Consider the following 26,801-nt stretch of genomic DNA (forward strand, 5'->3'; position numbering starts at 1 on the left):
TGACCTTGTTAATTATGCCTCTTTTAATATTATTCCATATCTATGAACAATTAAAATATATATATTGGTGTGTTTGTGTACTGGTGGTGTGTATCTGCTAGGAATGTGAAAGTGTAACTGTACACAGTGAACTGATGAGCCTTTAACATGCATGTTAAAGTGTGCAGCGGCGGTCAAAAAGGCAAAGAGGATGTTAGGAATTATTAAGAAAGGGATAGAAAATAAGACCCAGAATATCTTACTGCCCCTGTATAAAACTATGGTACGCCCACATCTTGAATACTGTGGACAGATGTGGTCTCCTCACCTCAAAAAAGATATTTTGGCCTTGGAAAGGGTTCAGAAAAGGGCAACTAAAATGATTAGGGGTTTGGGACGGGTCCCATATGAGGAGAGGTTAAAGCGACTGGGACTTTTCAGTTTAGAAAAGAGGAGACTGAGGGGGGATATGATAGAGGTCTGTAAAATCATGAATGGTGTGGAGAGGGCCGATTAAAGAAAAGTTATTTATTAGTTCCCTAAATAGAAGAACTAGAAGACACCAAATGAAATTAATGGGTAGCAGGTTTAAAACTAATAAAAGAAAGTTCTTCACACAGCATTTAGTCAACCTGCGGAACTCCTTGCCAGAGGAGGCTGTGAAGGCTTGGACTATAAGAGAGTTTAAAGAGAAGCTAGATAATTTCATGGAGGTTAGGTCCATAAAAGGCTATTAGCCAGGGGATAAAATGGTGTCCTTGGCCTCTGTTTGTCAGAGGCTGGAGAGGGATGGCAGGAGACAAATTGCTTGAGCATTGTCTTCGGTCCACTCTCTCTGGGGCACCTGGTGCTGGCCACTGTTGGCAGACAGACTACTGGGCTAGATGGACCTCTGGTCTGACCCAGTATGGCCGTTCTTATGTTCATGGTCACACGTAAGGCCCTCTCTCCCCACACTGCTACCTTTGAATCAAGGGTTACACTTTTACTTGAATAAACACATTTTGGTATCTGTTATCCACATAGTATCTCAATATTGGTGCATATACCAAAATTCAATCTGCCCATGGAAAGAAATAATATTAGAGAGAGCACTGCTTGGAGCACTCTGCTTGATGCCAGCTAGACATGAATTTGTTGATTGCTACTTGTTGAGCCTGACGATTTAGCCAGCTTTCTATCCATCTTACAGTCCATTCATCAAAGCCATATCTCTTTAACTTGGCAGCAAGAATACTGTGGGAGATTGTATCAAAAGCTTTGTCAAAATCACGGTATATCAGGTTCATTGTTTTCTCCATATCACTGAGCAAGTTATGTCCTCATAAAAGGCAATCAGATTTGTCAGGCATGACTTGCGCTTGGTGATTCCATGTTGACTGTTCCTTACCACCTTCCTCTCCAAGTGTTTCAAAATGGATTCCTATAGGACTTGCTCCCAGGATTTTTCCAGGGAGTGAGATGAGGCTGACCAATCTGTGGTTCCCTGGATTCTCAGGTATCCCTTTTTTAAAGATGGGCACGGCACTACATTTGCCTCTTTCCAATTGTCTGGGTCCTCTCCGAATCACCACAATTTTTCAAAGACAGTGGCCAATGTCTTCGCAATCCCAGCAGCCAACTTTTTTAGCACCCTCGGATGCATTAGGTACAGCCCTATGGACTTGTGTACATCCAGCTTTTCTAATTGATCCTTAACCTAGTCTTTCTCTGTTGAAGCTACTCACTTCCTCCTCATACTGTCCTTCCCAGTGCAGCCGTCTGGGAGCTGACCTTATCTGTGAAGACTGAGACAAAAAAACCATTTGAGTACTTGAGCTTTTTCCACATCATCTGTTACTAAGTAGGGATGTGAAAGGTTAATCCGTAAACCCTTCATGGGTTGCTCTGGGTATCTGGGGTGCCCCCCCTTAATTAAACATAAACTTCAGATTTAACTGGTTAACTAGTTGCTTAGGATTTTACATCCCTATTACTGGGTTGCCTGCCCTGTTTAGTACAGGTCCCACACCTTCCTTGATCACCACCTTGTTGTTAAAATAACTAGAAACCTTTCTCATTATGCTGCACATCCCTTCCTATCTGCAACTCCAATTATGCTTTGTTCCTCCTGCTTCCACCCCTGCATACTCGAACAATACTTCTGTCTAGACATCTGTCCAAATTTCCACTTCTTGTAAACTTCCTTTTTGTGTTTAAGCTCACCAAAGACTTCTCTGATAAGTCAACGTATTTGCCTGCCATATTTGCTGTTCTTTCTTCACCATCAATAAGTCTTCTTTAAAATTCAGGCAGCTCTCTTGGACTCCTTTCCCCCTCATATTAGTCTCCCCGCGGATGCTGCGCATCAGTTCACTGAGGGAATCAGTCTGCTTTTCTGAAGTCCAAGGTCCACATTCTGCTTCTCTCCTTTCTTCCTTTTGTCAGGATCCTGAATTAGACCATCTCATGGTCACTGCTGCCCAGGTTGCCACCTACTTTTACTTTCTCTACCATAGTGGTCTCCAAACTTTTTAAGCATGAGATCACTTTTTGAATTTAAGTGCAATCCAAGATGTGCTTCAAACCCAAATATCCTTGCCCCACCTCCTTTGTGTTCCTTGCCCCGCCTCTCTCTGAGGCCCCACCCCTGCTTACTCCATTCTGTCGTCCCCCTTCTCCCCCCTTGGATAGTAGGGATGTCATTGTGTAGATGATTACACCATAAGCATGGGCTTATCAGTTAATCTTGTCAAGTACACACATTCTCTCCCTTCCCCCCTCCCTTGCTGCCTCTGTATCAAGTGTCCAGGAAGTAACTTGAAAGCCAGCTCCCCATGCATATTGGCTCCAGCCTAACCCTCCCACCCCTGCACCTCTGGGCTGCTTTTCTGATCAAGAGACAGCAGCACGGAGGGTGGGGGTGATAAGCCAGCTCCACTCCCTTGCTGCTTCCAAGCTTTCCACGGACAGAGGTTGTTCTGCAGCAGCAGTGTTTTTCCAAGGGGGGGAGGGGTCGAGCTCTCCATGGACAGAGACTGCTCTGTAGCAGGGGCTGCTGCTGCAGAGCAGCCCCTGTCCATAGGGAGCTCAAAACCCCCTGCAAACAGGAGCTGCCACCCTGTGTTGCTGCCTCTGATACACAGGCAGCAGTGCAGAGTAGCAGGGGGCTCCCTGAGAGTGGGGCTGTGAGTACTGGTTGTTGGCCCCACCCCGGGGGCCTATCAAATAGTTGGTTCATCACTAAGATTTCATGTGGTTACATGATTATTCAATTACATGCTATTTAACATCCCTACTGGATAGGGATGATGTCAAGGTGATTGAAGTCCTCTACGAAAACCAGGGTCTGTGATCTGAAAACTTCTGTTAATTGTCTCTATTAAGCCTGGTCTGCCTCATCCTCCTGGTCTGGTGTCTATAGCAGATGCCCACTACTACATCACTCTTGTTGCTTTTTGCCTCTAATCTTTACCCAAAGATTCCCAACCACAATTTCTCCAGTTTCATACTGGCAAAATCTCAGTTTAAGGGGGAATTAAGGTGATTAAGGCATGAATTTCATCAATAGAGACAATTTTAAATTAGTAACTGCTGTTATTCAGCATTAGAAATAAAATCTTTTTGTGTGTTTACTGTTTAAATTGTAACTTGTATTGTCACTTTATCATTTTTAAGGCTTTGGGTTTTGCATTTTCTCCCTTCTAGGTAAAAAATGTGTGTGAGTGTAGGAGTAAATTGATTGCACAGTTTTGGAGAACGCATATGACTTCAAAGAGATGCCCAAATTGCAAGTAAGTTTGACTGTTTGCAGAGAAAGCAAGTAACATGTGGATTTAGTTCTTGTAATGTAATAGCCATTAGATCATTGGAGACTATTACACTCACTTGTTTTTCCTATTTGTCTTCAAGATCTAGAAGATCACTAGTACGGAAAGAGCACAATAGCAAGTTGACAGTAACCTATCCCACTGTGGTACAGCAGAAGTCTGGCAAAGAGGCAGTCATGGAGGAGCCTGCAAGTAAAATATGTTTTTATTCTCTGCAAATAATAGTATGATACTTGTGTTTTCTTCTTTCTTAAGGTCCACAGATCCCCTACAAAGGGCAATTCATCATGCTTGTAACACAAGGGCACAGCCAGACCTAAAATTTCCTTCAGTTTTCTGTGCTTAACCTGACTTCCTTGCTGCAGAGAAATTTCTTTTTAGAGGAAAATTGCAGCTTGTTATTTCAAATCTGTGACTTAAGACCGAATAATTTGGTTCACTGTTGGAGTTGCTGTAGCAGCTGGCGCTCCTGCAAGATTTCAAGGAGAGAGCTAGGCTGAGCATGCAAAAACATCAAGCATTTGCAACTCAGTGGTTCATCAATGTCTTGGAGCTCTTTTCCTTCCATAAGCAATAGTCTTCTCTGGTCATAACAGACAACGTGTTCCTTGTATTTCCCTAAATGAACTAGGAACAAAATGATATCTCCACAGAGAAAATAAACTTCTATCATGGGAAGAGCACTTTCCTAACTCTGTATGCACTGTATATCAGCAGAAATGACCATCCATGCAGAATGGTGTACAGGAGAGAAGCTGGATGAAGCAGAATGGAATCTGCATCTGGATGAGTCTTCATTCATTGTTCATGAATCTAGTGGGCTGCTGTCTGACCTTTTGCATCTGCAAACCATAAAAAAGCACATGTCAGGACCAGGGGTGTGACCTGATAAAGTATTTTAGAGTTGACAATGGCCTGTGCTGTATGTCTTTCCTCTGTCCCTTAGGACCAAAGAAATGGGTAAAAGAATAGTAGTGAAACAGTTTTTATGTTGGTTTGGCTGAAGAAACTATCGTTCTCAGCCCTGTTTAGCTTAGAATTGGAGCTCCAGCTATTTCTGGCTCACAGAGGAGGTCTGCTATTGCAAGACTGATCACGTGTCCAGGACCTCACAGATTTCAAATGGCAATAGTGATTAACTCTTTCTAGACACTAGAAGGAAATCAACAAAGAGTGTATTCTAATAACTGGTACAAAGTCCCTAGTCTAACTACCATGTTAAAATAAGTGAAACTATCTTGAGTTCCTTCCAAAGGGCTATCATGTAGGTGGATGAATATCAATGCTCTGCACTGTTGTTCTCTGCATGTTCGAGAACGTTACCATAATTTGGTTTTTGCAATTCCCAACATTAAACATTTCCTTTGCATGACTGCTCAGATTTCCTTACCACAAGGTCATAGAGCACAATTTCGAGACCGCATTCTTGCTCTAACACTAGTTAAAACCCCAGATGATATTGTACTTTCTAACCATTGAGAGAGCTGCTATCTTGAATCAGGAGAGTTTTCTCCAATGGGATGCCATATTGTACTTCAAGGTCAGACATGTAGTCCTCACATTTTTCATAACATTCATTCTCAGTGCAAAATCAAAAAATATGCTTCCTACAGTTGGCCATCAAAAGGTGGTCTTTAAGAGCCCAGACAATCCCATCACAGAGAAATCCGATATCTCCTTTAATGAGGTGGGCTAGATGGCCTTATAAATTCTACCTATCAGTCTCCTAGTCATTAGCCAATGATATTTTAACAGAAGTTCACTTCACCACCTTAGTAGAGGGACGATAGAAGGCATCTACCTTTCTTAGTGCTGGGTATCTGTGTTTTAAAGGATGATCTTCCCTTCCTTTCAAGGATGCACACTGCTGTGAAGATCTCATTGTAACGGATCTGTGGGCCTCAGTATGAACAAGATTATATGAGCTCTTTTTCTCTTTTTGAGTAATCAGACCCATACCTATGGCTCACCCTAACAGACCCTGGTGCTGCCCCCAACCAGCAAGCATTCTGTAGCTTTATTGTATCCGATCTGGGGGCTTACTACTTGGAAAAAGGAAATCTTTCATGTGAACTCAGATACGTTTTCCCTATAGTTCACAGGAACAATTTTTTCCTCTTGAATTAACCCAGACCTGTACACACCTCCTAATCTGTATATGTCAAACTTAGCTTTTAAGAGAATTGAAACAATTAACTGTGAGTAGGAATGTAACTCATATTTTGCACATTTAATCTTACTTACTGGAGAAGCAGTTGGTTTACTTGACTTAATTTCTCAAGAACATAGGATGCATTAATAAAGCACTCTTGTTGATAACAGCAAATGGTTCTCAGTTAATTGTTTTCTTTAGCTGGAAACAGATTTTTACTTTTTCATAATTACTATGTGCAAAGGGAATATTTTTATATATATATGGTTTTTTTTAACTTGTCAGTTGTAGATGAGACTCAGTTGGGGAAAAGAGGGTACTTGACACCCATCACTGCCAAAGATCACATTGTGGCTCTGTGGAAGAATGAAGGTAACTCTTCTCAGTGCTTCTATGTTGTGTCCGTATCCCTATCCTACATCTTTATTCCTTTAGCTTATCAGGGCAGATATTGTCTCTACAGTGTACAGTTCCCAGCGTAATAATCCAAATTTGAAGGTTAAATTAAAGTCTGTATCACAATGCATATGCAGAAATAAGATTATACAGATGGAGATATATACCTTTCTCATAGAAGGGACCTTGAAAGGTCATTGGGTCCAGTCCCCTATGCCCCCTCAAGGATTGAACCCAGGGTTTAGCTCAAACCCTTCCGCCCCACCCCCCGCCCCATGCTGGTATTTCTTCACAACCAAATGTTTTCTTAATATAGAGTTGGAGGGGTGTGTTTGTTTGGTGTAGGTGATGTGAAAGGTTAACTGGTAGGCATTGCCCTTACCAGGCGATGCTTACACGTTAAGGTTAACCAGTTGGAGGTTAGAGCAGCCTCCAGCCCAGCACATACCCCTTTTCACCACCCACATAATATTTAATTGGTTAACTAATTAAATTGGATTTTACATTTCTATTTTGCTATCTAATACGGCTCTGGTATGTGTAGTACAGGCAGTCCCCGGGTTACATGGATCCGACTTACATCAGATCCCTACTTACAAACGGGGTGAGGCAACCCCGCAGTAGCTGCTTCCCCCCAGCAGACCAGGGAGACGTGAAGCTAGCACCCCCCCAGCAGACCAGGGAGACGCGGAGCGGCTTTTCTCAGCAGACACCTCAGCTTGAGAATAAAGGACTGAGGGAAGTGAGGTGTGGGAGAATAAAACTGAGCTCTGGAGAAATGTTTGGCTAGAGTTTCCCCTACAATATGTACCAGTTTTGACTTACATACAAATTCAACTTAAGAACAAACCTACAGTCCCTATCTTGTACGTAACCCGGGGACTGCCTGTATATACAATGAAACTGAGTGATGTTGGGGAGGGGAACATAATATACTGTGAAATAACAGACATTTGCTCATATGACTCTTGGGAGAGATGTAGAAAGTCAGCTATCACTTAGCAATATTGCTAACACTTCTAATTCATAAGTAGCCTTTCAGTGGCTTTTTGGTAATACAGAGACTTCTAAGTAATAGGAGCCCATGGATATGTGTAAATAAAACCCTGAGGTTATAATAGCAAAAGTAAAAGAAATAACACCTGACTGATAGATAAATCAGAAAGGAAATAGTTTTATCATCCATATGGTGGGTACCATTGGTATTTAGCATTTGGTCTCAATGTTTACTTCAATAAAATACCATGGCTACGTCTACACTGGCCCCTTTTCCGGAAGGGGCATGTAAATTTCATGAGTCGTAGTAGGGAAATGCGCGGGGGATTTAAATATCCCCCGCGGCATTTAAATAAAAATGTCCGCCGCTTTTTTCCGGCTTTTAAAAAAGCCGGAAAAGAGCGTCTACACTGGCCCCGATCCTCCGGAAAAAGTGCCCAGAATAAGATCCTCCGGAAAAGGGCACATTTTCCGGAGGATCGGGGCCAGTGTAGACGCTCTTTTCCGGCTTTTTTAAAAGCCGGAAAAAAGCGGCGGACATTTTTATTTAAATGCCGCGGGGGATATTTAAATCCCCCGCGCATTTCCCTACTAAGACTCATGAAATTTACATGCCCCTTCCGGAAAAGGGGCCAGTGTAGACGAGCCCCATTAGTTTATCATCAAAGGTGGTTGTATATTTGGATGCCTAGATTACAGCAGTCCCATTATGAGTTTTATCTCTTCTCTATTTGTACTATTTAGGTTTCTTTCTAAATCATCTCTTCTCTGGTCTGGAGGTTGATGAGAAGTCAGGATTCAGTCCCGATATGTTCTTTCTAGATCTCCTTGTAGTTCCACCTTCAAGGTAACAAAACCTCTTGTAAACCTTTGTAGAATTTGGTTATTAGTCAGATGTGCAAACTCTTAAAGTACAGTAAACTTCCAATAATCCGGCACCTTTAGGACCCAGGGAGTGCCGGATTATCAGATTTGCCGGGGATGCCACCCCAGACCCCTCATAGCCCCCCCTTCCAATAGTCCAGCTCTACCCCAGGCGTCCCTGATTCAGCCGCTGCTGTCAGTTTCAGCAGCGGCTGAATCGGGGACACCTGCAGCACAGCAGCTAGAGTGCTGCGGGGTTGGTCTGGTAGAGCCAACCCTTGGCGTGGCGAGACCAACCCGGCATGGCAGCATCGCGGCTGCTCTTGGGGATGCCTGGGGCAGAGCAGCTGGGCTGCTGCCGGGTTGGTCCCGCAGCACCGCTCCTCGGCGCTACTGGACCAACCCGACAGCACCCAGCTTCTCTACCCCAGGTGTCCCCAGGTCAGCTGCCGCTGATACTGATCAGCGGCTGACTCCAGGAAGCCCGAGGCAGAGCTGCTCTGCCCCGGGCTTCCTGGAGTCAGCCACTGGTCAGTTTCAGCAGCGGCTGAATCAGGACGCCTGGGACAGAGCAGCTGGGGGGCTGCCTGGTTGGTCCCACAGCGCCGAGGAGCGGCGCTACTGGACCAACCTGGCAACACCCCAGCTGCTCTGTCCGAGGTGTCCCCAAGTCAGCTGCTGCTGAAACTGATCAGGGGCTGATTCCAGGAAGCCCGGGGCAGAGCAGCTCTGCCTCAGGCTTCCTGGAGTCAGCCGCTGATCAGTATCAGCGGCAGCTGAATTGGGGAAGCTGGGGCCAGTGCAGCTCCAATGGTCCGGCTGCCCGGAGCACTTCCGGGTTCCTGATGGTGCCGGGCCATCAGGAGTGCCAGACCATCAGATGCCGGACCATCGGAGTTTTACTGTACTACTCTGTTAATTCAGAAGAGAAATTCATTTCAAGAAAAATCACAATAATTAATAATCAAAGGTGTCTTTCAGCAAGCTATTGAAAGACTAACATGCTATTTACAAGTAATATTCCAAATTACTATAGTAACTGTGTGATCATATGTACTTGTTTGTACCAGTGAAATTTCTTGTAAGAGGGAGTTATTGTTTCTGTTGGCTTTATCTCCATGTAATGAGTATGACTTATCATAGGTATCGTCCTGTGAACCGTCTTGGAGACCAAATGTTTACAAACGGTCAGACTGTGAACTTGCAGGCTGTTATGAAAGATGTCCAATTGATAAGGAAGCTTCTGGCTTTCATGGCTCAAGAACAAAGTCAGCCAGTAAAGCTTATAGAGAATGAAATCCAGAAGGTAAGAGCTGCTTCATATCCAAGTATGCAAAGTGGAAAAAATTATGTACAATTCAAGAAGACTCTCATTAAAACTATTCTCATAAAGATCATAGCATGGGTCAGTAGGCCATCATTGACTGGAAGGGGTTTCTCCCTGGACAGGCTTGTGCACCATTACCCTAGGAAGGAGATGTGCTGCAAGGGTGAGCAGTTTAGCCATAGATGTCTATTGCTGATTTCTCTGCTTTTATTAATGAACTAAATGATAGTGTGTAAGAGAGAATGAGGGTGACTAGCACTGGAGAGTGAAGTCATCTGTTTGCTGGGTTGGTACAGTGCAGATGGTCACAGTAGAAGTTTCTGCTATGCTGCTGTGAACCTACATTATTACTGAATTGCAAGAAGTGGAACTACCACTGTGGGTAAAATGGGCAGTTCAGCTTCTGAGGTTAAGCACAGGCCACCAAAAGCAGTTAGTTGATGATAATGTTCAGTCACTGCTGACCTAAGCTGTTTTCACATGGATGAACTAGGGATGTTAACCAGTCAACTATCCGATAAGAAAATGCTTATCAGATAGTTAGTTAGTCCGCTAGTTGATTTTCCCCTCACCCCCCCTTTTCTCCCTCTATCGGAGGCAGCAAAATGCGGGGGGAAGAGAGGGTACGTCAGAGGGGCAGCACTGCACAGATGAGTCCCCCATTGACCCTGGGCTCCATGTTGCGCTTCCACTTTGAAATGCACAAGAGCCCCTGCTGGGGACTCTTGTACATTTCAAAGCTGGCATGCCGCGTGCAGCCCAGAGTCAGTGGGACTTCCTGCTGGTCCCAGGCTGCATGCAGAGTTCCACATTACTCCTTTGAAATGTACAAGGGCCCCAGCGGGGGCTTTTGTACATTTCAAAGGAGGAATACGGAAGTGCCTATCGACTAGTCAACTAGTAAAATAACTGATAGTTAACATCCCTAGGGTGAACTAGAAATGGAAGGCTCCATATCTATTCACCAATCCTCCTGTAACATATAGTTTCATATCTTTTTCCCAGTTGAAGCATATTGACAGCTGCAAGGGGAATGTTAGAGAACCCTTCTACTAATTACTTCAAAATTTAATTTGTGAGCCACTTTAGCAGCAACCAGAATATGCCCAACACTTGCTCTGCAGACCTTTCTTCCCCAGATTTCAGTACTCTCCTTTGTAGTTGCACTCCTGACTGTGGAAAGTTATTAGAATTTTACTTTCATTATTTACTTTTTTAACACTTAAATTGAGGTGGCAGTTACAGGTCTTAACTAGTTTCAGTCCCTGAAATGCTAGGGGCTATACAATCATAGAATCATAGAATAATAGGACTGGAAGGGACCTCGAGAGGTCATCGAGTCCAGCCCCCCGCCCTCAAGGCAGGATCAAGCTCCGTCTACACCATCCCTGACAGATGTCTATCTAACCTGTTCTTAAATATCTCCAGAGAGGGAGATTCCACCACCTCCCTTGGCAATTTATTCCAATATTTGACCACCCTGACAGTTAGGAATTTTTTCCTAATGTCCAATCTAAACCTCCCCTGCTGCACTTTAAGCCCATTACTCCTTGTCCTGTCCTCAGAAACCAAGAGGAACAAATTTTCTCCTTCCTCCTTGTGACACCCTTTTAGATATTTGAAAACCGCTATCATGTCCCCCCTTAATCTTCTTTTTTCCAAACTAAACAAGCCCAGTTCATGAAGCCTGGCTTCATAGGTCATGTTCTCTAAACCTTTAATCATTCTTGTCGCTCTTCTCTGTACCCTTTCCAATTTCTCCACATCTTTCTTGAAATGTGGCGCCCAGAACTGGACACAGTACTCCAGCTGAGGCCTAACTAGTGCAGAGTAGAGCGGCAGAATGACTTCACGAGTTTTGCTTACAACACACCTGTTGATACAACCTAGAATCATATTTGCTTTTTTTGCAACAGCATCACACTGTTGGCTCATATTCAACTTGTGGTCCACTATGACCCCTAGATCCCTTTCCGCCATGCTCCTTCCTAGACAGTCGCTTCCCATCTTGTATGTATGGAACTGATTGTTCCTTCCTAAGTGGAGCACTTTGCATTTCTCCTTATTAAACCTCATCCTGTTTACCTCTGACCATTTCTCTAACTTGCTAAGGTCATTTTGAATTATGTCCCTATCCTCCAAAGAAGTTGCAACCCCACCCAGTTTGGTATCATCTGCAAACTTAATAAGCGTACTCTCTATCCCAATATCTACATCATTGATGAAGATATTGAACAGTACGGGTCCCAAAACAGACCCTTGAGGAACTCCACTTGTTATCCCTTTCCAGCAGGATTTAGAACCGTTAACAACAACTCTCTGACTACGGTTATCCAGCCAATTATGCACCCACTTACAATCATGTGGTAAGTTACAGTCTGTGTCTTTCTCAGAACATGTTCTATGTTTCTTATGCTCAGGTTAGTAAGAAACCCGTCCACCTTTCAGCTGGGAGAGGAACTCCCCAATTCTAGTTTGAAATGTGTTGAATCTTAAAAATATGTTCTATATATCGCCCCAGTGTATATCCATTCTGCACTAAAGTCACTGACACTTGTAGGAAGTGATGTGTTATAAGTACTCCCATTCCCTGCTGTTAAGTCATGCACAAAAAAACCCCCAACAATTTTCACAAATGGAAATCAGCTGCAGGAAAAAAATTCTCTGCTTTAAGTTGTTTTGCTATAAGTCCCAAGTTTTTTGGAATGTATTTTGGGGCTTATTGTGAAGATGGCCTGTAGAAATAAACCATAATCAGGTTGAGTGCCTCTCTTCAGGTACATAGTCCAGGTTTGCTATATGTCATGAGGTCTCCTTAACATAGATGCATCAGCTAAATGAAATTTTACTTTTGATTTGCATTCTTTACAATAACATCACTGATGGCAGTTTCACCACTAGATGGAGCTTCATCTTGAGCTATTTGAAACTGCTTGAGATAAGCAGAATATAATTTGCTGTGTCTGGAAATTGGCCATGTCCCAGACTATCATACTGCTTATGAAAAAAATGGCTTAAGTTTTTTAATGATTGTGAGAAATTAGGATCTTAGATGATTTTTATAAAAAAAGGTGCCTCCCAGCAGACAGGTGGCTTGTATCATCTTGTTGTGTTGTTCACTCAATGCTGACTCAGCTGGGAGACTGCCACTTGTTTAGTTACTGACTACTGAGTCCCTATCGCTGAGTGTTACATATTGTTTTCCTTGGATGTCTCTTGTCCAGTTGCTAATAAGACTTGACCATTTAATTTTTGATCTTTGAAAACAGAACAGCCAGTACAGTATGTTGAGCTGATCTAATAGTAACATTTATCTTGTTAGTGATTTTTCTGGGGGTTTTAGCTTTAGTCAGATGGACAATAGTGAGCAACATTTCAGCTGTGATTTCTTTGAGTGTTTAATGTGTTAAACATAATGCTGCTAAGACAGGAATTGAGTTTTTTAAATCCAGGTTTCCATTGTATGTTTCCACAGGAAACCGATGAGCCATTGGAACAACTGGATCGTTCCGTCCTGGCTACTATCTCAGGACAGAGCACTGCAGATAAACTGTATAACATTTGGATTCGTCTTCAGAGTCGTGTCAATATTGTATTTGACAGTGACATGGACAAACTAATGACAGAAAAATACCCTGGTATCCGTCAGGTGAGTATCAGGGAAGGTGTTAAATGGACTTCATGAGACTAGCTGTGGTAAAGACAGCAATAGAGGTAATCATGAAGGGAATAGGTAGGAAAAATGATGTAGCTATGTTTAATTTGTAGGCATTTTTGTGGCACTCGTGAGATACAAATACACTGTATGAAAGTAACATCTGCATTTTATGTTTTATCATTCTCTTAATTTCTACTTTCAAAGATACTGGAGAAGAAGGAAGGACTGTTCCGCAAGCATATGATGGGAAAACGAGTGGATTATGCTGCTCGGTCAGTCATTTGCCCCGACATGTACATTGCTACCAATGAGATTGGTATTCCTATGGTAAGGGAAGATTAAGTATTGTGTGTGTTTGGATAGGCCTGTAGGTGGGATTGCAGTGTAGCTTATTGTATAATATAATTTCCAATTTGAAATGTGTATATTCACGGAGTGATTTTTGTCTCCTACCCCACATCCCCAATATCTCCATAGTCTTGCAATGCATACTCCCATTGCTTATCATCCGATTGTTACAGCTATGTTAATAAACGATAATTGAAGAACAAAAAATTTGCCAGTTTCCATACTAAATATTGCTTCTCAGAAAGAGACTGAAAGGAAAAGGGTCTGAATTTGGATCATGGGAGCTTGACAACCAGTAAACATTTTTAAGTATCCATTTTCCTATCTTTTGTCTTAGCACATTGCATTTTGTAACATCACAGCAGCCTGTGCAAGACTTTAGATTAGGGGTCAGCAACCTATGGCTCAGTACAGAGCTAAATATGGCTCTTTTGTCATTCCCAAAATACATGCAACTTTTGAAATTAAAATGAAAAATTAATTCAAAATTTAAAAAATGCATAATTACTCATGTCAAGATGGCTTCTTTTTGTCTATTTCACCTTAAACCAGAGGTGAAAGTAAGGCAGCGAGCCCTGGTAAGTACTAGTAGCACTCTGGCTAGAGCTGGCTGGGGCACTCTTCTGATTTAAAAGGCCAACTGAGGGTGTGCTGTAGGGGATGCCTGCACACATCCAGCCAGGATAATGAGCGGGGCTGGTGGTGGCAGTGCCTCCGTCTGACTGCAAAAGTCTGGCTCCAGCACCCATCTGACTGCCGTGGTCGGTACCCAGCTGCTGTGCTTCTAGGACAGACCTGTTAGCCCCATGACTGCAGCAACAGCTCGGCTGTGGAAGCCCGGCTTGGGCTCTGGCCCTGGCAGCATGTCCCAGCAACCCCAGCCCCCATCTGGCCACAGTGTCCTGTCCTCAGCCCCAATCTTGGGGCAGGCCCTGTGGTCTGGCCACAGGAAGGGCTGGTGGCGGCCCCCTTCCTGCTGCAGCACAGGAGGCCACGATTAGGGTTTGGCTGTCCTGGCCCCTTGTCCAGGCCCTGCTGCCTGGGTGCAGCAGCCGAGCCCCAGCCAGCTAAGGTAATCTGGCCCCAGGGCCTCCATACTCCACTTCCCACCCCCAGTGCCCTGTCCTGCCCTCTGCCCTGAGCCTATCATTAACCCCTGGCCTGACTCTTGCACCTTCGCATCCACAAACTGCACCCCTAGCAGCAGCAGCAGAAGTCCCATTAAATAGTCTGTGTTCAGTGTTTCATTGATGCCGCTATTAATCATTGTGTCAGTTGTCAATAATACATAGTTCTGTATTTTCAGTCATTCAGATGGGCATTCTTATACGGCTCTTTGACCCTTTCTGAATTTTAATGTACAGGCAGTCCCCGAGTTACGCAGATCTGACTTATGTCGGATCCACAGTTACGAACGGGGCTTTTCTCGCCCTGGAGGACAGGAGCGGCGGGACGCCCAGATGCGCCGCCCCCGTCCTCGGGGCGAGAAACTGCTCCCCGTCTCCCTGGTCTGCAGGGAGATGGGGAGCAAAGCCTTTGGAGCACGCCTGCAGTGGGACAGCCTGGGCGCGCTTGAGCTGTCCCCCTGTGGGCGTGCTCCGCGGCTTTGCTCCCCGTCTCCCTGGTCTGACCAGCAGACCAGGGAGATGGGGAGCAAAGCCTCGGAGCACGCCCGCAGGGGGACAGCCGCGGCGCGCCTGGGCTGTCCCGCTGTGGGCGTGCTCCAAGGCTTTGCTCCCCGTCTCTCTGCAGACCAGGGAGATGGGGAGCAAAGCCTCGGAGCATGCCAGCAGTGGGACAGCCACGGCACGCCTGGACTATCCCGCTGCCCGTGTGCTCTGCGGCTTTGCTCCGCGTCTCCCAGGTCAGCAGACCAGGGAGACGGAGCAAAGCCGTGGAGGACTTGGGCGGTCCCGCCATCCCCATCTCCCTGGTCTGCTGGGGGGGGGGGGGGGTGCAGCTAGCGTTTCCCCCCCCCCCCCCCCCCCCAGCAGACCAGGCTTTTCTTGCCTACCCCTGGGGTAGAGCAGCTGGGGCGCTGCCGGGTTGGTCCCGCAGCGCCGCTCCGGACCAACCCGGCAGTACCCCAGCTGCTCTGCCCCAGGCGTCCTGATTCAGCCACTGCTGGTCAGTTTCAGCAGTGGCTGAATCAGGACGCCTGGGGCAGAGCAGCTGGGGTGCTGCTGGGTTGCTCCAGTAGCACCGAGGAGCCGCGCTACTGGAGCAACCCAGCAGCACCCCAGCTGCTCTGCCCCAGGCGTCCCCAAGTCAGCCGCTGTTGAAACTGACCAGCGGCTGACTACAGGAAGCCCGAGGCAGAGTTGCTCTGCCCCAGGCTTCCTGGAATCAGCCACTGATCAGTTTCAGCAGCAGCTGACTTGGGGACGCCTGGGTTTCTTAAGTTGAATCTGTATGTAAGTCAGAACTGGCGTCCAGATTCAGCTGCTGTTGAAACTGATCAGTTTCAGCAGCAGCTGACGCCAGTTCCGACTTAGGTTTGTTCTTAAGTTGAATCTGTATGTAAGTCGGAACTGGCTTCAGCCGCTGCAGAAACTGATCAGTTTCAACAGCAGCTGAATCTGGACGCCAGTTCTGACTTACATACAGATTCAACTTAAGAACAAACCTACAGTCCCTATCTTGTACGTAACCCGGGGACTGCCTGTAATTTGGCTCTTTGGTTTGAACAGGTTGCTGATCCCTGCTTCAGGACCTAGGGTAGTGTGCTGGGTAGTGTGCTGAGTTATTGGTGCAGGCTGCTTAATTCCTTCCCTACTGACTTGAAATTTCCTCCCAAAGAGTGAGCTGCACCCCAAGGGAAGCTCTTGCTGACAATTCTGAAGACCTGAAAGTTCTGTTAATTATTGTGGCTCTGTGACTGAGCCTGTACAGCAAGGCCCACAGGGAAGGGCGTTACTGTGATTTGTTAATTTTTTTTTCCGGCAATTACATCGCCCTTGTTTTTAATTTTGGAGTTTAACTCTTGGGCTGTTCTCATAACGTCATCTTTTCCGCTTCACTGCCTGCTAAAACCAGCAGATCTGTGACTGATGCGTTTTTTTGCTTTTATCATCAGCTGTTTGCTTTTGGGAAATAAAATCATGATTTCTGTTCTTTATACAATCCAGTTAATGGATTTTTCTACTTGTCCTTGCAGGAGGAAAACAACAGAGAAGGAACAATCTAGTTTATCATAGTGAGATCACAAAAATAGGAACAGAAATATGTTTGTTATAAGTAAATTGTTTAGTGTGGCAGTTATCTCAGTTTCAGGGGTAATTGCACCTGCATGCCATCTTAGGGAACCCCACGTTGAGCACCTAGTCAAGACCAGATTTTCAGCTGTCTTCTGATTCTGGGCAGGGACCTGTGTGTCCAACTCCCTTCTGAGCAGTGTTTTTAAGGCTGCACATTTCCCTGCTGTACACGGATATCCCCAGCAAGCCAATCTGCCTAAAGGCCTGTGGGTTGCTTTTTCTCTCTGGGCTATGAACAGTGTATTGCCAGGACGTACAAATTACCACCCAACCATGACTCAGCAGGGTACGTTTATTCTTAGCAGAGGAAAGCACATAGATGCATAACAATAAATGTGTATTTAAAAGCCGATAATAATGTTTCACGGTTACTTAAACCGGAAATTGCCCATACTCCATGTGGGGAGTGTGGTAGGTTCATGCCCCTCCAGTTCTGGAAAAAGAGACAGAGCCTTTCCTTGGACAGAAGGTTCTATCCATTTGCTGAATTGAAAGGAAGACCAATTCTACATAAGCCGTTCATAAATTAAATGCAGTGGTCCCCAAAGATATTGCTTTGGGTTGCAGCTTCTGGATTTCAGTTTTCTTTTTAGTTTACATTCATATGTGGTTCTAGAGTTGTCCTTTTGAGTTGCTAGTTCTGTACCATTTTTAAGACTAAATTCAACAATCACTTACTTTGTTGTGCAGTGATTGATATGTGGTGAGGAAGAAATCACTTAATTTGATTTACTAGAGCAGAAAAATGGTTGTAAATAAATGGCTTATTTAGAAGGCTACTGATATTTTTAAAAAATCCTGACATCAGGAGATTTAAACAACCTACATAAAAGGTCACGTGTTAGATCTGTCCTTGTGTCTTTGGTAAATCAGAGGTTGTACGTCCTAGATTGTGTGGAGATAGTAATGGTATTGTGGGGCTTAAAGGGTGGGTGGAAATTATGTGGGTTAAGATGCAGATAGGAGAAATGGCTGGAGCATGCCTCATCTTTCAAGTTCCCAGAACCTTTTGCAAATAACAACTTATCTGTATGTCAAATGGCTACTGTTCCTTGAGCATTGTGCCTGTTTTTTCTTCCTGGTTAGGTATTTGCTACCAAATTGACCTACCCTCAGCCAGTTACTCCATGGAATGTCAAAGAACTGAGGCAGGCTGTCATAAACGGTCCAAATGTCCACCCTGGTGCCTCCATGGTTGTTAATGAAGATGGATCACGTACAGTGTTGAGTGCAGCCAGTCAGACCCAGAGGGAAGCCATAGCGAAGCAGCTCCTTACTCCTTCCACTGGTGCCCCAAAACCAGGAATGAAAATTGTGAGTACTGCACAAACCCAGCCAGTTAAAGATGTTTTTGGGGGCAGGAGCTATTGAAGCTGGTTACAAAGTAAAGCTGAGCGGATGTTCCACTTAACTCACCTTTTTATCTGGTAACTAGAGAAGCTCATGGAGATGTCTGAGGAGAAATAATCAACTTCTAGGCTGAGAGAATTTTTCCTTCCTGTGTTTTGCTTAAATTCTTGATGTTCGCATGACTTCCCAATCCTGTAAAATGCTGCGTCTCTTGGAGATCTGGGTGGATTTAACTAGCAAGATAAGTTTTCTTCTAGTCACACAACTTATTTTGTCAGATTTTTTTTTTCCATCCTAAATGTACATGTACTGTTTCTAGCTTTCTGTGGGTGAGGTTGTGCACCTCTTTATGCTCAGCTGAGTATAGTGGGAAGGAAGGGGGGAAAAAGAGGACCTCTTGTTTTGTCAGGAAAAGGAGTTGATTTTATGGCTGGGTCTCCATTCGAACTGAAACATGTGATTCTTAGCTCCTGTAGACACACTGGGTATGCATTCTGGTAGCTAGTTCAATCTACTACCCTTGCTGGCTAGCTAGCTCTGCTAAAAATAGCACAGGCTAAGCAGTGGTAGTATGGTACAGACAGTGTTGTCTAGTTAGAGTCCTTAGCTGGGTCTCTAGTATTCTGATCTTTGCTTTGCCGCTCACTGCCTGATCTTGTCTAAATCACTTATCTTCACTATACCACAGTTCAACCCACATGTAAAACTTATATAATATTTTCCCTACCTCACATGATTTGAGGCCTACATGGTTGGTAAGTGACATAGAGTCTCTGTATTTAAGCGTCCCCTCTGTAAAAGGGGGAGTAGAGCTTTGTCCTCCTACCTTAGGAGTATTGAGGGGAAAAATGTGTTCAAGAATGTGATGTGCTCACATATGATAATAATGAGGGCCATATAAATACCATAGATCAGACGTGGCCAACCCATGGCTCGTGAGCCACATGTGGCTCTTGCCCCCCAAAGTATGGCTTGTAAAGTGTGGCTCTCGCCCCCCAAACATCTCCCACGCCCCGCTGGTTTTAAAAATGGTGCCCAAGATGGCGGCCATCTTAACGGGGCAGCCTCCTTTAAAAATATTAAAAAAAAAAAAAATTGGAAATTTTTTTTGGCAATTCTGTTCTGAGGAGCTTGTTTTTTTTTCTTCCTTTTGACAATTCGGGTGCAGCTCTTCACATTTTTTTTCCACCACTGTCTTGGTTCTCTTTGTTAAATGGTTTTGCCACTCCTGCCATAGATAATATATAATACAGCCAATTTTGACTGAACAAAAATCCCTCTAGAAATTTCTTCACACAACGCACAGTCAACCTGTGGAACTCCTTTCCTAAGATTTTGTGAAGACCAGGGTTCAGAAAAGATCTAGATAAATTCATGGAGGACAGGCTCGACAAACTATAGAATCTACTTGCCCATGGCAAGTAGATTTCAGCTGCGTGCCCTGTTTACTGGCGGCGTGTGCATGCACAATGCGGCTCTTGTGCAGTGCGGGGCTGGCGAGTGGCTTTCGCCGCCGTTTGTCAAGCCCTGGCTATTAACCAGACACCTGGTAAACATTGCCTTACCAGCATGCTTTCCAACGTAATGGGTTATTCGATGCTACAGCTCAGCTGGGATCACCACGCTGCAGGCAGGGGGTGCTCTAGCCCAGTTGAGCTATAGCAGCCCCGTGGTGCGATACCACAGGCCAGTTACCTGGTTAAATATGTAGTTTAACTGATTACCATTTTAAACAGGATTTTACATCCCTAGTTCCTAGCCTCTTTTTGTCAGAATCTGGGAATCAGTGACAAGGGGTGAATGGCTTAGAATCATAGGACCAGAAGAGAGCTCAGGAGGTCATCGAAGCGTCTGCTAAAAGCAGGACCAATACCAACTAAATCATTACTTAATGATTACCAGGGCTCGACGAACCGCAGCGAGCCCTGCTCGCCAGCTGCGTTGTCTGGCGATCTGCACACGCGCAGATCGCTCGAACCCGGCTCTTCCGGGTTACAATCTACTCGCCCGTGGCAAGTAGATTGTATTATTTGTCGAGCCCTGATGGTTACTTGTTCTGTTGATTCCTTCTAGGGCACCTGGCATTGGCCTCTGTCAGAAGACAGGATACTGGGCTAGATGGCCCTTTAGTCTGACCTAGTATGGCCATTCTTATGTTCTTTAAATAGTGAACCACTAGGAAGCTTGGCAGACAATTCCACCACGCCTGCCTCTGCCACCCCTTCCCCTCCACCCCCAAAAAATATCTGTACATAAACTTTCTCTGTTGTTGCTTATATTTTTGCAGTAGATGAGAACTAATTTTGAGGGAACGTCTTCTCTCATCCAAAACAAGTCCTACAGAAGCCTTAATAAAAGGCTTATCACTGTAGTATTTATTCAATGAACAGAAGCAAGAGAGCTGTTTGTTTTGGACTAGAAAGGGCAGTGTTCAAACATTTGCGGTTTGGCAACAGTTGTGGCCGTTTAAGGCATTTCCAAGATATGCTCAGGGGTGGACAATAATGCACTCGCTTTACATTACAGCAGTATCTGCGCTTTTATAAACCTGAAATAGTAGAACATCATTAACTGTCGGCCTATCCATCTAAAATTCACAGAGAAAGGTAAAAGGGAAAACACACAGCCTGCTTAAAAGACCTCTGACATAAGGTTGTAGTTGGAACACTTGCCAGATGCTCACAGATCTACCGAGTCAGAGTTGGAGTATCTTCTTGGGAAAATTTTGATTATCCTGGTCATTGAATCCTCTCTAAGGGCTGGGGAATTCCAGTGATTATAGGTTCCCTCCCTTTTGGGCTGGTTGGACTGGCTATCCTATTACTTAAAGGGAGCTATACATTTTCCTATTGGTTTAAACATTAAAATTAAGTTAATCACTAACGTATGTGCTGAATGCACCCACTAACCAGTCTGTGGAGAGCACTCAGCACAGAAATATGCAAGCATAGCCTCTTAAGGGCACTGCAGTGCTTGGAAAGCTTGCTGCAACTGCTCAGGCTATGGATGCCTTAGAATAAAATACCAAACAAATGATAGTGTTTTGTGTGTGTAAAGCACTTGTACAAAAATTTAAATAATCACCAGAGTGCTGCCAAGTAGTTAAGTATTCTAGCATCTGTTTAGTGACAGAGAAACTGAGTAAGTGTGATCAAGATCATGTGCCCATCTGGTGTCCAAAATGAAATTAGAAGAATGAAATTCAGGAGTCCATGTGATCTGGTTCCGTGCATCATCCCCTAAACCAGGGGTCTCCAAACTTTTCTGCCCGAGGGCCGCATTAACTATCAAACAGCAGTTAGGGGGCTGACTACACACTTGAGGTCCAAATAAAAAACAATCAAAACATGGATGTTGTTTTTAATTATTTATTTAATATTATTTTATTCAGTTATTATTTAATAACACATTGATACACTACACATGAACACCTGTATTAGTGTGAATGGTGAAATTGTTTCCTGGATGCCAAAATAGAGCCCAGCCCACTAGTGACCTCATGAGAGAGCTAGCCAATAGGATAAGAACGCACTGGCCAATAGGGAGCAATTGTCCATGCCAAGTCCCAACCCCTCTTGCTGTGAGGGACGCGCAGAGCCCGGGCTCGGCCGTCGGTCCGCAGGGTGTGTGGCCGTCCGTTGGCGGCTCCGATCCCCCGCACCCCCGGCCGGGGAGTCTCGCTGCCCAGGGCAAGGGCTGCGCGGGTCCAGAGTCCCTCCTCCGTCCCGCTGGCTCCTCCGGCTTCCCTCTCCTGGCTGCCTGCCCAAAAGAAAGTGAGTGCCGGCCGCCCCTGTCCTTCCGGCCCCTCCCCCTTTTGAGCCGGCACGCACGGGGCGTGCCGCTCACCCTGGCGTCCCTGCCCCTTCTCCTCCTGGGTCCTGCCGCCTTCCTCGCCTGCCGCGCCTGCGGCTGTGCGCCCTCGCTCCCCTCCCCGTGGGCTTTCCCCTGGGCTCCGCTGCGCTGCGCCGCTCGGCGCTTCTCCCGGGGAGGGGCTGTCAGTGTGGGGAGTTTCTTCCCCGCCCCAGCTCCGCGGCGCTGCGCCGCTCGGCGCTTCTCCAGGGGAGGGGCTGTTAGTGCGGGGAGTTTCTTCCCCGTCACAGTCTCCACGGGCCGGATGAGAGGGCCTCGCGGGCCGCATCCGGCCCGCGGGCCGTAGTTTGGAGACCCCTGCCCTAAACCATGCTGTCTCATTCTAGGATGCCTGATATTGGAATTATTCCCTCTTATTACCAATCTAGTTTAGAGAGAACTAGGTAAATGATAGGGATGTGAAAGGTTAACCAATTACCCTGTTAGCTGCTAAGCATCACCCTAAGTGGGTAATGCCAACTGGTTCCAGTTAACTAGTGGGGGCTGGAGTAGTTCTCTGCCTGCCACTGGCTGGGTCTGCTGTGCATAAGGGCTGCTCTCTTCTGGAGCATCCCCTGTCTGCGGGGAACCTGGGTGCCCCCGCAGGCAGAGGTTGCTCCAACAGGAGCTGGCTGGCAGCCCCAGCCCAAGGCTGAGAACTGGCAGCCTCTGCCCAGCACAGGGCTGGGAACTACTCCAGCTAGCCTGCAGCAGTCCCCAGCCTGGATCCTGCTTAGTTGGTTAACTGGGATTTTACATGCCTAGCAAATTACTTTTCTCCCATTACATGGCAAAGTTCTAAAAAATTTTTTTTTTAGTGTAATGCTGAGGTCTTTTGATAAACCATACTGTGAAAGGAGGAAGGGATTGCATCTTACTGGGAATGCGGAATTAGCTAGATAACATAAGGAACTAATTTTGATTTCTGTAGAATCTTGGAATGTGGTCTAGTGAGGAACAGAGTGATGGAGATAAGTGGACTAGATCTGATACTCTTACAAATGGGTCCATAGACCAAAAATGGTAGAGGAAAAACTGCTTTAGACTGTGCACAGCAGTTAAACATGGTCTCATTTTCTGATGAAGCAGGAATGCTTTATGAAAAGGTGAACTGTATTCAATCTCATAGGTATGTCGCCATGTAAAAAATGGGGATGTCCTCTTACTGAACCGTCAGCCCACCCTTCACAGACCTTCCATCCAAGCCCATCGAGCAAGAATCCTGCCAGGAGAAAAGGTGCTGAGGCTTCACTATGCCAACTGCAAAGCCTACAATGCTGATTTTGATGGTGACGAAATGAACGCTCACTTTCCTCAGAGTGAGCTGGGTCGGGCAGAAGCCTACGTGTTAGCCTGCACTGATGAACAGTATCTTGTTCCAAAGGTAAATATAATCACCCTGGTGTAAAGAACAGTGATTAGGAGATATCTAGTGGAGGGGGATGAGCTGTCACCATAAAGAACTCCTCCCACAAGGACTGTTGTGCCTTTATATTCCCGTGATGGGGCTAATTTTGGAAGATACTAATATGTGATTCCCACTTCACTAACTCTGTGAATATCTCTTAGGATGGCAAGCCACTGGCAGGTTTGATCCAGGATCATATGATCTCTGGCACCAGCATGACAATCCGAGGCTGCTTTTTCACAAGAGAACAGTACATGGAGCTGATATATCGAGGACTGACGGACAAAAAGGGAAGGGTGAAAATCCTTCCCCCTGCCATTATGAAACCACAACGGTTATGGACAGGAAAGCAGGTAGCTGAAAAGTGAAAACTGTGAAGAAAACACACTGTTGAGAACTAAGCCAAGTTCTGTAATTTAAAACTAGCACTATCTATAGTGACTGAAAGGCATAGCCCCAGTAGATAGGTAACACTGCCTGTCTAAACAGTCTATATGGGTACGTCTACACTACATGCCTCTGTCGGCAGAGGCATGTAGATTTGTTTGTTCAGCAAAGGTAAATGAAGCCGCGATTTAAATGGAATGAGGTTTACCGGGGCTGCCGACAAAGGGCTTTGATGTCGACAGGGGGAACGTCCAGACTAGCGGCGAGCCGACAAACAGCTGATCAGCTGTTTGTCGGCTCAGCGCGGCAGCCATGTAAATGTAAATGAAGCCGCGATCATTTAAATTGCGGCTTCATTTGCCTTTGCTGATCTGCCTAACCTACATGCCTCTGCCGACAGAGGCATGTAGTCTAGACACAGCCTACGTGTATTCTTCCTGGAGTTGCACAGTGTTATGTGCTTTAAAATAATATAGGAATTGTACTTCATCACTTTACTTTTAGCAGTGTTTCAGCTAGAACTGTTGCACGATTTATAGTGTCAGCTGAAGGAGGAGATGCACATGCGGGACAGAAGCAGAGAAATGATGTGACTGCTGCATAGTGGTTTCCTTTTTGGGATGGGATCTAGATAACGTCTTTTTATCCTTTTTTTTTTTTTTTTTAGGTATTCTTTTTTCCAGTCCCTCAGATTTTGTATTTATGCATCTCTGATATCAAAACAATTCTATCATTGTCCATAGAAAATAGAATTTTTCACTGGGAGAGGGAGAAGGAGACTTAAAGTTGGATCAGCTTGAATCTCTAAATTTAATTTTGATGTGCAAAGTCTTATCTGTTTTTTTTTTAAATGTTTACTACAGTATTGATTTTAGTCATGTAATATCTGATAATTCCTACTAGAGGGTTTTGTGCTTTTTTTTTTCAGGGTGAAGTACTCTATATCCAGGTATTATGATCATTGGCACAAAAAGGGAATCTTCTAGTGTTATTTTATGCTGTATCATCCTGACCTTTGATAGATACGCTACCAAATGTGTCTCAGTAGTCTTACTGCCCATATGTGTAATGAGCCTGAATCATAATGTATGGTGGAAGGAGTGTAGAAACCAGTTTTAAAAACTGTCTATTAAAAAAATACAAAATTTTGAAAAATACTGCTGCCACTCTATAGTAAATGCCTGAGAGCTCATAACAGTATTACTGCACTACAGCATCTGAAACTCATTACTGTAGACTAATGCCTTATATCATTTGACTATGGGAAATTTTAAACAAAAAAGATCTGCTGGCTCTTGGTAATATAGGGGAATACCTTAAGGCAGTGTTTCTTAAACATTTTGAGACCACGGAACACCAAACAATGTTTTTTTTTAATGCAGAACACACATGAATATTTTCTTTAAAAAAAAAAATTGTCAGACAAAAACAAAGAGGTCGCAGCACACCTGTGAGTTGTTCATGGAACACCAATATTCCGCGGAACACAGTTTAAGAAACACTGCCTTAGGGGACTTTCAGCATCTGTGGATAAAGATAGTCTTTCCCTGAATGCTGATTTTCAACACTCCTGGAAGCTTTCTGCTGTTGGAAAGGCAAGCAGCAAGAACAAGGCTGAGCAACAGCGCTTTTTATAGATGTGTGTGGCTGTTTATCCTCACTCCCAGTGTGCCACAGTGGGTGGAGATGCGAAAAACTGATGGCGTCTGATAGTTGGTTAATCCTGCCCTATGTCTTTCATTACAGGTTGTTTCTACGTTGCTATTAAACGTAATTCCCGAAAATCAAATCCCACTGAATTTGTCCGGGAAAGCTAAGATTGGCGGAAGAGCTTGGGTAAAAGGCCTCCAAAACAGAATTCCTGGCTCTAATCTTGATTCCATGTGTGAATCCAAGGTATGTTTGTAGAAATAAGTGGCCACAGAGGCAAGGACTCATTTATTTAAAAAAAAAATCCTGTAGCAGAAAAAATGTCTTGTCAAGTTTTTATACTTGCTAGAATGGGGTGGTGTGAGGTTGGGACTGGGAGCCAGGAACACTGAATTATCTTCTCAGAATATCTTTTCCCATTTTGCATGTGGGGCAACTCATATGCACCTGCTTACTTTGTTTTGTAAAGTACTTTCAGGATGGAATGTATTACATAAGTGCAAAATCTATTTGTAACTCTATTTCAATTTACTTACTTATGGTTTCCCCAGAAGATTTTCATCCATAAGCATTTTGTATGTTATACGTTCTTATTCCTCGTGATAGTTTATTCTTAGTGGAATAATCTGTGTAAGGATCAAAATGGCAACTTTCCTCACTGTTTAAATCTGTTATCTCATCCTATCCACTAGGTTATCATTAGAGATGGGGAGTTACTTTGCGGAGTCTTGGACAAAGCTCACTATGGCAGCTCGGCCTATGGCCTAGTCCACTGCTGCCATGAAGTCTATGGTGGTGAAACCAGCGGAAAGGTGCTCACGTGTCTGGCTCGCCTCTTTACTGCCTATTTGCAGCTGTACAGGGGGTTTACAATGGGTGAGTATGGAAAATGCGCATGAGCTCTTCGACTGCTGCTGCTGCTGCAGCTCCTGAGGTTCAAAACTGCAGTTGTGTATAAGAAATTAAAACCACTCCATGCATGACATTTCACAGCATTTTGCAGTATTCCTGGATCTGACCCTGCATTCTGCTGTGTTCCTGGACCTAGCATGGCTTTCTTTCTATTCAGTATGCAGTTCAGTTCCTTCCAAACACTATGGAGAAATGATCCACTCCCAAGTAAATCCATCACTGAAATTATCTCATGTCCTCTGTTTTTGATGTGTACCTGGTAATAATGTCTTGTAATTTTGTCCTGAATGAAGGTTCGTTAAATTATAAAGTCTGAAGGTGAGTTTGTTTGTTTGTTTTTCCCCACTCTTCTTTAAAACCAACTTCCAAGCAGCATAATAACCAAATCTTACCCACGTTTTCAGATTAAAGGATTAAATTTCCCATAGTCAAATGCTATTGTATTTGGAGGTGTTATCA

At 44.7% G+C, this 26,801-nt stretch overlaps 1 protein-coding gene across 1 annotated transcript in view; it reads left to right on the top strand.

Annotated features, from left to right (window-relative positions):
* The window catches only part of POLR1A (RNA polymerase I subunit A), a 59,488-nt gene that overhangs the window by 5,649 nt on the left and 27,038 nt on the right, over positions 1-26,801 (top strand). The window contains exons 5-16 of the mRNA XM_006111628.5: positions 3,667-3,752; positions 3,871-3,980; positions 6,226-6,312; positions 8,077-8,179; positions 9,340-9,502; positions 12,999-13,172; positions 13,386-13,508; positions 17,873-18,100; positions 23,115-23,369; positions 23,555-23,746; positions 25,527-25,676; positions 26,123-26,306. Of these exons, the coding sequence (XP_006111690.3) occupies positions 3,667-3,752; positions 3,871-3,980; positions 6,226-6,312; positions 8,077-8,179; positions 9,340-9,502; positions 12,999-13,172; positions 13,386-13,508; positions 17,873-18,100; positions 23,115-23,369; positions 23,555-23,746; positions 25,527-25,676; positions 26,123-26,306 (1,855 nt within the window). The remainder of the gene's footprint in view (positions 1-3,666; positions 3,753-3,870; positions 3,981-6,225; positions 6,313-8,076; positions 8,180-9,339; positions 9,503-12,998; positions 13,173-13,385; positions 13,509-17,872; positions 18,101-23,114; positions 23,370-23,554; positions 23,747-25,526; positions 25,677-26,122; positions 26,307-26,801) is intronic.

The sequence above is a fragment of the Pelodiscus sinensis genome, chromosome 4, assembly GCF_052426305.1.
Source record: "Pelodiscus sinensis isolate ZL-2025 chromosome 4, ASM5242630v1, whole genome shotgun sequence".
Classification (NCBI taxonomy): Eukaryota; Metazoa; Chordata; order Testudines; family Trionychidae; genus Pelodiscus; species Pelodiscus sinensis.